Source organism: Galleria mellonella, unplaced genomic scaffold (assembly GCF_026898425.1).
Source record: "Galleria mellonella isolate WM207_F2 unplaced genomic scaffold, CSIRO_AGI_GalMel_v1 utg146, whole genome shotgun sequence".
Taxonomy (NCBI): Eukaryota; Metazoa; Arthropoda; class Insecta; order Lepidoptera; family Pyralidae; genus Galleria; species Galleria mellonella.
This window is the reverse complement of record NW_026441999.1, coordinates 6,239,655-6,253,590: the sequence shown is the minus strand read 5'-3', so window position 1 is coordinate 6,253,590 and position 13,936 is coordinate 6,239,655. Positions and strand designations below refer to the sequence as shown.

At 35.4% G+C, this 13,936-nt stretch overlaps 1 protein-coding gene across 1 annotated transcript in view; it reads left to right on the top strand.

Moving 5' to 3' along the window:
* The first annotated feature begins 5,157 nt into the window (after positions 1 to 5,157).
* The window catches only part of LOC113513402 (lysosome-associated membrane glycoprotein 1), a 31,326-nt gene continuing 22,547 nt past the window's right edge, over positions 5,158 to 13,936 (top strand). The window contains exon 1 of the mRNA XM_052891844.1: positions 5,158 to 5,454. Coding sequence (XP_052747804.1) covers positions 5,373 to 5,454 — 82 coding nt within the window. The 5' untranslated portion in view covers positions 5,158 to 5,372. The remainder of the gene's footprint in view (positions 5,455 to 13,936) is intronic.

Here is a 13,936-nt window from a genome sequence, read left to right as displayed (position 1 = left end):
ATGATAATGAAATGGTAACCCCGCCCGCGCCATCGGTATACACTGGCAGGGCACCAGTTAGGGATGATTGGTGAGGATGAAAGGTAGTTAGCCCATCGTGACAATTCCACTAGAATTAACCACGGTGGTTTCCAGGGGAAACCCCGTGAAGGTCGACCTGTTAGAGTATATTGCTAGCAATGGGGCAATTAAATCCTATTACTAACAATCCCTTTCCGCCTCCCATTGCTAGTAATATACTCTATCAGGTCAATCTTCACGCGGTTCCCCTGGAAACTTTCGTGATTAATTATTTAAAATTCGTCACTACGGGGAGGGGGAAGGGATTGTTAGTAATAGAGACTGAGAATCCCATTGCTAGCAATATACCCAACCAGGTCGACCTCCTCGCGGTTCTTCCTGGAAACTATCATGATTAATTCATCATGATGGGCTAATTGGCCTGTTTTCATTCTCATCTATCACCCTACACTGGTACTCCGCAAGCGTATACTGTTAGCGCAGGCGGGGTTACTATACCATTTTCACCCATCAAAAAAAATTCGTCACTACGGACTGACTGACCTGTTTCATCATCCTCTTCTATCATCCCTCACTGGTGCCCCGCTAGTGGATACTCATGCAGAGTTATTGATTTTAATAATCCCTTTTTAAATGAAATAAATTAAGTAGCTATGAATTTAGTTGGAAATTTTTAATATTAGATTTATTGCTAAACGCATTTACATATTAAATAAGCATTTATTATTATTTACACGGCGACACAAGATTTTTGTGTAGCGCCATAGAAAAAATTTATTAATAGACAGTGAATATTACAGGGTACTAGAGACACTTCTTTAAGCATCGAGTGTTATCCTTATACGTTGGACATAATTGAATCGAGTTTTAATTTTTTTACAACGCCATCTAGTTAATTTTATACGTAACATTTAGTATTTGAAAGTTGTAACTTCATATTTATTTATCAATGATTCATTTAAAATCTACAATTATATCTCTAAATATTTTTTTCCGATATTTAGCCAATGTTTATATAAATAGGTTTTTATGTTATTTTTATTTTGTTGCAGCGCCACCTATTGAATCGTAAAATAAATACAGTACTAAGTATTCTACCTGAGTAGGCTACCGATGCTTTGATTTTTGCTGTATAATGAATTTAGTTAATTTTTAAAGGAATGTCTTACTAGTAAGGGAGAGAATGCTTTTAGCATTAAGTCCGATAGGTACACATATATGTACTAATGAATAAATAAATAAATAAAATAAGGGAATATTCTTCCAGTAAAATCGTAAATTTTCAAAGAAATGACTGATGCTTATGATTTTTTTTTCAATGGATGATAATAAAATGGTAATCTCGCCAGCGCTAACGGTATACGCCGACGGGACACCAGTGAGGGTTAGCCAGGACAGTTAGCCTGTCGTGACGAATTTAACAATACATTAATCACGATAGTGTCCAGGGGGAACCGTGTGGAGGTCGACTCGATTGGGTTTATTGCTAGCAATGGGGATGCTAATCCTCATTACTAACAATCCCTACTCCCCCCATGCTTATGATTTTGATATCACACAATTCCTGCACATCTTTGAAAATGCAAATTTTTTAAATATTTAAGGCAATAAAAATATTCTTATAGCAACGACTCCTTGATTACTTTATGGATGAATATGAAATAGCTACCAATTGCAGCAGCGGGGGGTTTTTTAATATATGATAAATGATAATGGAATGGTAACCCCGTCTGTGCTCGCGGTATACACAGCACTAGTGAAGGATGATAAGTGAGGATGAAGCAGGTCAGTTACTGCACCTATTCCACCTTCTCCCACCGTGACAAATTCAACAATAAATCAATTACGATGGATTCCAGGGGAAACCGCGAGAAGGTCGACCTGATAGGGTTTATAGCTAACAATGGGGTTACTAATCCTCACTATTAACAATCCCTTCTCCCCCAGCGGGGATTTTAGGGAGTTATTGGTTTATGCTGGTGGGGTGCCAGTGTGGGATGACAGGTGATGAATTGAGGTGACCCAGTTGGGATAGTTGGCATTTATACTAAACAAACATAGGTAAAAAAAAACAAAAAAAAAACAGTGGGTGAAGATACAACATTTTTTTTTGCACAAATTTTAATTAATTTTTAGTGACGAGGGAAAGAAAGTGACGAGTAAATTATATTTCAAGCTTTTATATAGATAGAGTGTCTCCAAATAAATGCTTCGAGAAAAACGGGTCAAATTTTTCATACAATTTTGCGTGACAAATAGTTACTGTCTGACTGAGAGAGATTATTCCTTTATAACTTCTACATTTGATTTGTCTTAAAAGTTCTACACCTTTTTAAAAGGGGAAAACTCATTTTGTATATTAAATAATTAAATATAGTTATATAAAAATATACGTTAATATATAGCACATTAATAAAAAAACAATTGACAATTAGCTGATAAAAAGTTGACCCGTTTTTGAGGCTCGATGCTCTCTATCTATATAATCTAAGATTTCAAGGTATGTTCGGGATGGGCAGAGGGCTCTCCCTCCTCTGGCCTTCGGATGCTCTCAATTATGCAAGTTTGCCGCCCCTTTTTTCCACTCCGGGTAATTGCCCAGCTGGCTTTCTCCTTGATCGAATCTCGCCAATAGTTTAATTATTTTATCCATTCTGGTTTCAACCTCACTTATCATCGCTCACTGGTACCCCGCCAGCGTATACTGTTACCGCGGGTGAGGTTACCATTTCTTTTAATGATTTGAGTGGTTTAATACACCGCTTCACCATCTATCGGTCACAGGTTCTAACTCCGGACAATAAAAACATTATTATACACAAAATATGTCTGTTTGTATTAGTCTTGATGTTTTTATAGCTGTTCGAGTTATGAAGAAGTGAGGTTAGAAAAATTAACTTGATTTATTTAAATATATTATTTACAGAACGTATTTATAAAGAAAATATAAACACCTTCTGTAAACAATATATTATATAATGTAAATAAGATAGAATATTACAGAAAATAATATTAAAAAATAGAAATTAGGAGTGCGGGAGGCGAGCCATCGAGATAGAGAGGACGATAGGGAAAATGAAAGTATATATTCTTTATTGCACTTGTAAATTACAATGTTAATGCATTCATAAATATCGTGAGCAAGGGTGGACTTATCTCTGACAGAGATCTCTTCCAGTCAACCCAATGCAGTTAGAAAGCATGTTGTTAGCGGGCAGCTGAAGTGCTACAACTATTAATATTTAGTGTACATAAACAAATATACAGTTAAATAAAATATTAAGATACATAATAAAATATTACATAAATACATATACTATAAATAAATATAATACCTACCTACCTATACAGTGGATGTTAAAATCATAATAATAAGTAATGCAATTGTTTGGAGGAAATAAGTATAACAACTAACTTGTCTATTTACATATATCATGTACAGGAGGTAAATATTATATATAAAGGAATATGTAGAAAATAATATATAAAAACCGAAATTAAAAGTGTAAGAGGCGAGCGATCGAGATGTAGAGAATGACAGTAGAATTGAATGTAAGAAGTAAACGTCGCTGTCATGTCTGTACGACCAATACGAAAGATAGAAAGAGGTGAAATATTACTATGTATAATTTAATTAAAATACTTGATGGAAAAGAAAGTAATGATGTTGACAAGTGGCTATGAGATGAATTTGTACAATATTTATTTACAGACGTCACAATAAAAACAAAACGTCGCTGTCATTTCTGTGCGGCCAGTCTGTAACAAAGAGGTAAATATCTATGTACATGTACAATTTAATTAACCTACTTGATGGAAAAGGAAGTGATGATGTTTACTAGTGGCTATGAGATAAATACGTACAATATTCATTTACAGACGCCACACTTTACATGTATATATCATATGTGTGTATTTACAAAGAAGTATTTAAGTAGATAGATAGGTAGATACTCTTTATTGTTTCCACCAAAAGATTACAATAGTAAACTGATTATAAATATAAACAATTACAAGAAATAATCACAATGAGAAAACAATGGGCGGCCTTATCGCTAAAAGCGATCTCTTCCAGGCAACGTTTAGATAGATAAGAGAAATTATAAACAATTTGGTGGGAGGCACGATGAAAAATTTTGTTAGTTATAAATATGGGGATGTGATACATGTAATAATATAAATATATATACATATATAAGTATGTCTTTTACTACCTTAACACACATAACTTTGCTTAGTCTGAGGCTAAATAGTGCGTGGTATTTTCGACTATATATATATATATATATATATATATATATATATATATATATATATATATATATATATTTTTCTCATAAGAGAAAGATTTAATTATTGATGTGAATTAATGCTGTGTTACCATAGTGGTTAGGTGGGGGCGAAGGCATTGGGAAATGGGGGCTAGTAGCCCCATTGCTCTGTTATGTCCATGGTATTGCTAATATCTATAGGCGATGGTTACCACTTTCCATCAGGGGGGCCGTCAGATTGTTTGCCATTCTAAGTTGTACAAAAAAAATTATCTGACTTCATCAACTATCGCAAGGAGGGTGGCAATGGCTGGAAAGAAGCCATATAGTATATTTGAAAAAAGAAAAATAATTATTTAAACTTTTTCATACCATTCTTGTATCTGTTGGTAAAATGTTTTATAATTATAATTTTGATATAATAAATATAAAAAAAAACACTAGTGGAACTATAGAAGTGATATCATTTTGGAGTACGTCGTCTAGAGGGTTACGATTCCATTTTCATCCCATATAAAAATAGTTAATTATCTTGTTATGTGTTTTGTATTGAGTATTCTTTCCTTCGCACTGTCTAAACAAAGCATAATGCTTTGTTTTCATTGTCGCCTCTAACGACTTCAAGGGGATGTAAAGGTATTGATACATATATTAATATATACATAGTTCCTAATCCGTCTCCACATACGTAATTATTTTGTAAACATCCAAAAATAACAAATGAATGAAATAAACCGTTTCATTCATGAAAAAAGTGTGCTATTTTATATTTGAAGTTACATAGCATGTGCCACGGTCACGAAGAGCACACCGAAAAGGGGCCAAGGAGACACGCGGCGCATGCGCCAGAGAATTGATTTCCCCATATGACGTCACAACATGTCCACCATTCGAACCGTTCGTTGAGTATAAAAAGTAACAAAAATAAGACGACCATCCGATTCATAATCAAAAAGACTAGATGGTAGTAACGCATAGCCAAATATACGGTGATTTAGTAAAGGGATAGTATTTAAAACATAGATGGTATAGGAATAAATGATAGGTAGTGACAAACTCGTTTCCTAGGGTGATCACATAATGGTTTACAATATAATGCGAAAAAATTTCATCACCATACTAGACGGTGCTACGGCAACAATGGTGAAACTGCTGTGTTTATGTAAGTACTAATATATAAATATTTTTTTTATACATTTCCCATTTACATATTATAATTTAATTTAGAATAAAAAAATAAACATTTATTTTATTTACGTTAAAGAAGAAAGAAAAAAATGTTTTAAAAATAATAGCGGCTGCTTTAAAACACGTTGCAGCTTCTAAAGGCTTAACAATATTTTTTTTTTGTTTTTTTTTTTTCTTTGTGTCGATAACAAATAATGATTTGTGTTTCACAATAATAAGTTACGTTTTTTCTTTTAATTTTAATATAAAGCTCTCTAATACAGAGTATAAAAAAAAAATAAGTAAAATAAGTATCTATGTACAAAGGGGATAATATTTAAAACAATTATTATATATTTTTTTTTCAATAATACGAATTTTCCCTATTTTTTTTTTATACCATAAAGGTAGCAAACAAGCATAAAACCCGTCTGATGGTAAACGGTCATTGTAGCCTTTGTATTCCTGAGTTATATAAGTTATACTTATTTTAGGCGATTAAAACCATAGAGCAAAACTTTAGTTGCAAAAAAAAATCATCTGAATAAATTATTTGGAAGCTTTTGTTAAAATCATTGAAGTCATTCAACGAGTTACGTGTACATGAAAGTCGAACGTTATTTTGTATTGTCCTACAATCAAATGTGAATTAGTTTCGGTGAATCATTAAGTCATTAGCAACTTGGGCGTTATGTACTGCATGCGATACTGGTATTTTCTATCCATTCCATTTACCAGAGGGAGATATTGTACAATTTTATTATATTTAAAGTAGTTGTTCTGATTTTTATTAATAAATGTAGGTACACATTTTAACACAAGATGTTTAAGAAAATTAATATAATTTAAAATAAATATCTAACACGCGCGTGCCCGTGCCCTTGGTATTGCAAGTGTTCATAGGTTACAGTAACCGGTTACTATAAGGTGGGCCGTATGTTTTTTTTTGCCACCTCAGAGGGAGACTTTGTACAAAAATCGATTGCTTTGGCATCTCTGCCCTATTCGGGTTTCTAACGTGAAGCCGTTTGCATGGCTGTGTTTCGGTTTGAAGGGTGGGATATGGCAGTGAATTTATAGGGTACAGAGGAATAACACCTGAGTCCTCTGGAATGGCAACGCATGGGGAGTATCATGGGCGAAACAGTATACTCTGTTATGTCCATGGCACTGCTCATGTCTATAGGCGACGGTTACCACTTTCCATCAGGTGGACCGTCAGCTTGTTTGCCATTGTAAGTTGCATAAAAAAATCTGCAATTTTTCTACATTGAGTAGAATATAAACAATAAGTTTTTTTTTTCTTTATATTGATAACAATACAGTTCTTTTTTAAATTCTGTACATAAGTTCCTTGTACGATGTACCACAGAGTCTAAGATTATATCTTTATGATAGGCTTTACCATAAGAATAAATTCCTCAAGAAAGGGGGTTTGGAGATTCTCACGGGTGCGATATAAAGGAAGTACTTCGTTTTTAAGCGACTTCAGATGGGAGAAAGTTCTAAATTTGCCTAAAATTTCTTCCGCAATAACTTTTTAAATTCAGAACGATTTTGATTATTATTTTTACAATTGACGTAGGGTTTATTTCAGTCAGGAATGAAGTTGCTATATTTTTTGCGGAGCAAAATGTTACATTCTTTTATTTTAATTAGATTTATTATGTTTAAAGAAAATTGTGTCTCATCCGCTCATTTTATTTATATATATTTATTAAAGACACCAACAATATGCTCACAATAATTAAGTAGACAATATACAATGTTATTAGTAAGTCAAAGAGAAAAACTACTCATGATTAAAGGTATCGGATAGTTTCGAAACTAGTCGAGAGTTTTCGATAAAAATACCGGTATCTAAATCGCGAAACGTTTGAAACTTTTATGAATTAAATTTGATTAATATTATTGACCTTTATATATTAAGGATTCATATATTATTTCAGGCTTGATTTATATTTTACCAATCGTTAATTGTACACTCCTGAATATAGGTCTTCCTCTATTGGGAGGGTTTTGCCAGTAGTTGCCACGCTTGGCAAGCGGGTTGGCAATCACAGTTAGGCTTTGAAGACGTTTTAAGAGGGACGCTGTTGCCAATCCTTCGACCATTAAGTTCCCTTAGTCTCCTCTTACGATACTCACGAAAAAGGAAGCTTAAAGGAGATTCTTTTAAGGCTTATTCTATGCTGGGACCACACGGCTATTTTAATTAATAGTATATAATTAATTGATTAATAAATATTTGGATGGACTAAAGATTTGTACATCAAAGTATATACAGACACCAGAATATTTGTCTTATTTTTTTTTTATTTCATTATTATTAATATTGGTTTTGTCAAGCAGAAAATCCTGTATCGATGTGACTTTTTTTTTAATGGATGAATATGGCATGGTACGCTACGCTTGCGCTATCGGTATAAGCTGGCGGGGCACCAATCATAAATGATAGATGACGATGAAAGCAGGTCAGTTAGCCCATCGTGATGAATTCCACTAGAATTAACCACGATGGTTTCCAGGGGGAACCGCGTGGAGGTCGACCGGACAGGGTGTATTGCTAGCAATGGGTCAATTAGACCCCATTACTAACAATCCTTTTCCCACCGTATCGATGTGACTTATATAATCTACTGCGCTCGCCCTTTTTAAAGTTCGCTGTAATTCCTATCAGTGATAGGAATTTTGTGATGTTCTTAGAGGCGCTGTTTTTTTTATCTCCTAAAAAATCTAATAATGTGAAAATAAACCTACAATAGGTACGTAATTCGACTAATGACCAAGGGATAATCATTAAATATTACATACTGATTGTTGGGTAAATAGGTGACACGTAATTGGTTTTCGAGTGCTTAATGAACTTACTATGTTTGTCATTTCTGATATTTGTTACGACTTTACCCAAAAACTTTCTTCAGGGTGAGTACGCTGGTTACGTCGTAGTATCTCACCCATGAAACAATGTATTTATTATAATCTGTTTGAGGTGAAGTTAGTAATTACCAGCCCCATTGCTACCAATATAGGATATATTGGTAGCAATGGGGCTGGTATCAGGCCGACCTCCACGCGGTTCCTCCTAGAAACCGTCATGGTTATTTTTTGTGAAAGTCGTTACGATGGGCTAACTGACCTGCTTTCATTGTCACCTATCATCCCTCACTGGTGCCCCGCCAGCGTATACTGATAGCGAAGGTGGGGTTGCCATTCTATTATTCCAAAAAAAGATCTAATTAGTATGTGTGGGAAAAGGATTATTAGTAATGCGGACTACCAGTCTCATTGCCAGCAATATACCCTGTTAGATCGATCTCCACGTAGTCCCTGCTGGAAACCATCGTGCTGAATTTCAGGTGTATTTGTCATGATGGGCTAACTGACCTGCCTTTTCATCCTCACCTATCATTCCTCACTGGTACCCCGCCAGCGTATACGTATATCGATAGCGCAGGCGGGGTAACTATTCCATTATCATCCATTATAAAAAAAAACGCTCCATTGCTAGGAATATGCATACTCTATCAAATCAATCTTTTATGGTCTCTCCTAGAAACCGTTCGGCGTTCTAAATTCAAATACATATTTTTCATTTATAATCTTTTTAATATTATAAATGTAAAAAATGAGTTTGTATGTTTATTACCTTATAGCACCTTAATGGCTTAACCAATTATTATAAAATTTAGTATACACATACTATATAGGATGGAGAAGGATATAAGATATTTTTTATCTCTGTCAATGGACATATTAACCGGTCAAGCGGACCAAATTGGGAGTAACAGCTAGATAATACTGTAAATGCAAAAGTTCGTAGGGATGGGATGTTTAGATGATTTTTTGTTATTCTTTCACCCAAAAACTACTGAAAGGATTTAAGTGCAATTTGATATACGGATAGGTTACAATATTTTGTGTACTGATTTACGTGGGAAAAACCATGGGATATAGCTAGTATAAAATCAAACTGCGCGGTCGTGTGATATATACACGTATACATACATACATTGAACAGTTCAGTAAAGCTATTCCGGATTTAATAATGCCGTTTTATTACTACAATATACCAATTATATTACCCTGTCCATTTGGGTAATAGCTCCAGGATTTATAGTCGTTAGCCCATCGGGGATAGTAAACATCTAATTGGCGCATTTTTGAGCGGGCAAGGGATCGTTAGTAACAGGGACAAGAGGATCCATTTGCTAGTATTATACAATCGATTTTCACGGGGAGAAGAAAATACTGGGTTGTAGAAACTGTCGTGGTTAATTCTTGATAAATTTCTGACCTTCTGTTTGTTTTACCTATCATAACTCGCTGGTGTATACAAGTACTAATAGCGCAGGTGGGGGTTTTTTATGGGTGATAATGAAATAGTAACCCCACCCGCGCTATTGGTATACATCGGCAGGGCACCAGTGAAGGATGATAGGTGAGGATGAAGCAGGTCAGTTAGCCCATCGTGATGAATTCAACAAGAATTGTTCACGATGTTTTCCAGGCGGAACCATGTGGAAGTCGACCTGATAGAGCATATTGCTAGCAATGGGGCTATTAAACTCTATTGCTAACAATCCCTTGCCCCCCCGCGTACGTGAAGTATTACCATCATCCATTCGTTAATAAATTACTTTCAAAAGAAGGAGTTTCTTAAGTCATTCGAATGACCGTGTGATCCCGGCATAGAATAGGCCACCTCTTTTTTTCCCGTGGGTGTAGTAAGAGGTGACTAAACGAGGACGAGGGATGCGCAGCAGCGTCTCACTTAAAACATCTCTAAAGTCTAATTGAGATTGACAATCCGCCTGCCAAGCATGGTAACTACTTACAAAACCTCCTAAGGTTCAGCAGTGGACAGTTAAAAACTGGTATGATGATAAAATATATTAGGGCAGAAATTTTTTGAATTAAGAATTTAAAATAAACAAAAGAATTTGAGTTTCCCATACTATACTATTTTAAAAGTTAGGTGCTTTGTGTTAGTTTAAAAAAAATGTTGTTTTTCGAATAACTTTACTTTGGTAGTTCAATTTCACTAGTAGAACTCTTCCTTAAAAGCAATGTTATCAAGAGAGACTCAAAATTTTTTGTCATATTTCGCCCAATATTGCTTTGGTTAACATGTTCAATTTCGCTGATAGAACTTTCCCTTAAAAGCTATGTTAGCACGGGATTCTCGAATGATTTGTCGTATTTCGCCCCATGTTCCTTTAGTGAACATGTTCTATTTCGCTGGTAGAACTTTCCCTTGAAAGACATGTAAGCACGGAATTCAGAATTTTTTTGTCATATTTTGTCCCATATTGCTTTGGTATGCATATACAGTTTTGCTGGTTGAACTCTCCTTTAAAAATCACGTAGGCAAGGGGGGCTCAAAATTTTTTGTCACACTCCGACCCATGTGCCTTTGGCGAACATGTTCAGTTTTGTTGTTAGAACACTCCTTAAAAAACCGTATTAGCACGGGATTTTCAAAATTTTTAGTAATATGTTCCTTTGGTGCAAATGTTTTATTTCACTGGTAAATATCTTCCTTAAAAGCTATGTTGGTATGGGATTTTCAAAATTTTTATCATTCGTGTATCAACCGCAAAGCAGTTGTGTTTGCATGGCTGTGTTTCGGTTTGAAGGGTAGAATACGGCGTGAATTTACAGGGTACAGAGGAATAACACCTGAGTCCTCAGGTATGGCAACGCATGGGGGGTATCATGGGCGAAACAGTATACTCTGTTATGTTCATGGTACTGCTCATGTCTATAGGCGACGGTTACCACTTTCCATCAGGTGGGCCGTCACCTTATATGCCATTCTAAGTTGTATAAAAAAAAATATTTCGTCCCCTGTTGCTTTGGCGAACATGTTCAGTTTCCCCGATAGAACACTCCCTGCAAATGGTGCCAATGATTTCGTTATCACCCTGTACCTGTAACTGATTTAAAAATTTTTACAACGCTGTCTAATATTTATGATTTACGTCACGTCTAATAGATTTGATATTTGACATTAACTGTCTATATTTGTCCTTCTACATTCACGAATTTGACCTATGACGTAAAGAAGCTTTCTTACTGGTTGCTACTTTGATAGAGCTTCAATAATAAATACAACTGAACATAATAAATACACAACGCCATCTAGTCATAAACTAAACAGACTTTGTACTAAGAGTGTTAGTCGAGTTAACACCACGCCGGCATGCACAGACCAACAGTGTATGCCAGCTGTAAATTCAGCGACCCGAAGGTCGTCGCCTCCGGAGTAGAAGCCGGGGTAATGGGGTACGCCCCGAGGCTCCTACCTCGCCCGCCCACACATCATCTGACGGGCAAAGAGAAGACCCTGTTGTTGTTGTTAGTCGGGTTATAGACATAATTGATTCCTTTTTTTTTTAATACATAAATACTACATATAGAAAAGGCTTAGGATCAGGATTGAACTCACGACTGTGGAAAATTAAGCGATATGTTTAAAACCATGAGTATATTGGTCTAGGTGTTTTTGTATAATATGTATAAAACTAGTTATTTTTATTTATTTTTATTTACCAGAAGGAGACTGTACAAAAGTCGATTGCTTGGGTACCTCTGTCCCATTCGTGTTTCAACCGTGAAGCAGTTGTGTTTGCATGGCTGTGTTTCGATTTGAAGGGTGGCATATGGCGTGAATTTACTGGGTACAGAGGAATAACACCTGAGTCCTCAGGAATGGCAACGCATGGGGGGTATCATGGGCGAGACAGTAAACTCTGTTTTGTCCATGATACTGCTCATGTCTATAGGCGACGGTTACCACTTTCCATCAGGTGGGCCGTCAGCTTGTTTACCATTCTAAGTTGTATAAAAAATAAAAAATAAATTAAAAACTAAAGTAGTGAACCGCCTTTGATAAAGTTTCTATGGAAACAGTAAGTATATCTTTTCAAATAAAAAAGAATTTTCGAAATCGGTTTATAACTGACGGAGCTTTTTTTAATGGGTGATAATGGTATGGTAACCCCGCCTGTGCTGTCGGTATACACTGGCGGAGCACCAGTGATAGATGACTGATGAGAATGAAAGCAGGTCAGTTAGTCCATCCTGACGAATTCAACTAGAATTGGCCACGATGGTTTCCAGGGGGAACTACGCGGAGGTCGACCTGGCAGGGTATATTACTAGTAATGGGGCTATTTGACCCCATTAGTGACAATCCCTTTCCCCCATAACTGACGGAGCTATAAAGTAACAAACAAACAAAAAAATAATACAACCGAATTAACAAATTCCTTCATTTTGAATTCAGTTGGAAAAAAATGGGTTTTTTTAATGGATGATGATGGAATGGTAGCCCCACCCGCGCTATCGGTATACACCGGCGGGGCACCAGTGAAGAATGATAGGTGAAGATGAAGCAGGTCAGTTAGCCCATCGTGACGAATTCAACAACAATTGTTCACGATGGTTTCCAGGGGGAACCACGTGGAGGTCGACCTAATAAGGCATATTTCTAGCAATGGGGCTGTCAAACTCCATTGCTAACACTCCCTTTCCCCCAAAAAAAAATGGGTTTAGAAAATAAATCTATAACATGGATTAATTTAAACTCAAAATTAGAATTTCATATTGTTTTCAGAAGGTAATCTCAATGTATATTGTGATATTGAAGCAAAAACAATAAATACGTATTCGGTATCCAGAAAACCCTGATATGTAAGATTGCTTTGTTCGCAAACAATAGTGTAACAGGGAAGTAAGACGTTTATTACTTGGCAGCTTCGCCCCAATAGGAAAAGTTGCAAGTTCTGAATAAACGACCCACATAGATAGGTATCAGATGGTTTCAACGCCAACTTTTACCTTTAGCTACATTGTGAAACATTGTATATGATGAATTATGTAATAAAACAAGTTGAAAGAAACAAACATACATATATATACGTCACGCCTGTTTCCCAACGGGCTAGACAGTAACGACAGAACGTCAAATGCTACGATTTAAATACACCTCTCTCGTTTTCTCTGTATTTATAAATCATTATACTACTACTAACTACATATATATATATATATATATATATATATATATATATATATATATATATATATATATATATATATACGGCAATACATAAAACGATTGATATCAGTCTTTTTTAAAACAAAAGATAAAAGATGTTTTTTGTTTTCGGTCAGGTTAGAACCTACAAATTTTGCAGTTCGTAAGTCCGAGTGGTAAATCACTGGGTCACGATGCTCTATTTTATTCTTTGAAATGATTCAGCTCTTTCCAAAAAAGGGGAACATTAAATTAATAAAGGCTCCGACATACATTAAACAAATCAGGCAGCGACTTGAATAATGGTATTTCTAATTAAAGTCCATGCTTTATAGGTATCCACCATGAGTAAGCTGTTTATCATCACTACATAGTACATATAAAACAAAGTCGCTGTCGCTGTCTGTCCGTCCCTATGTATACTTAAATCTTT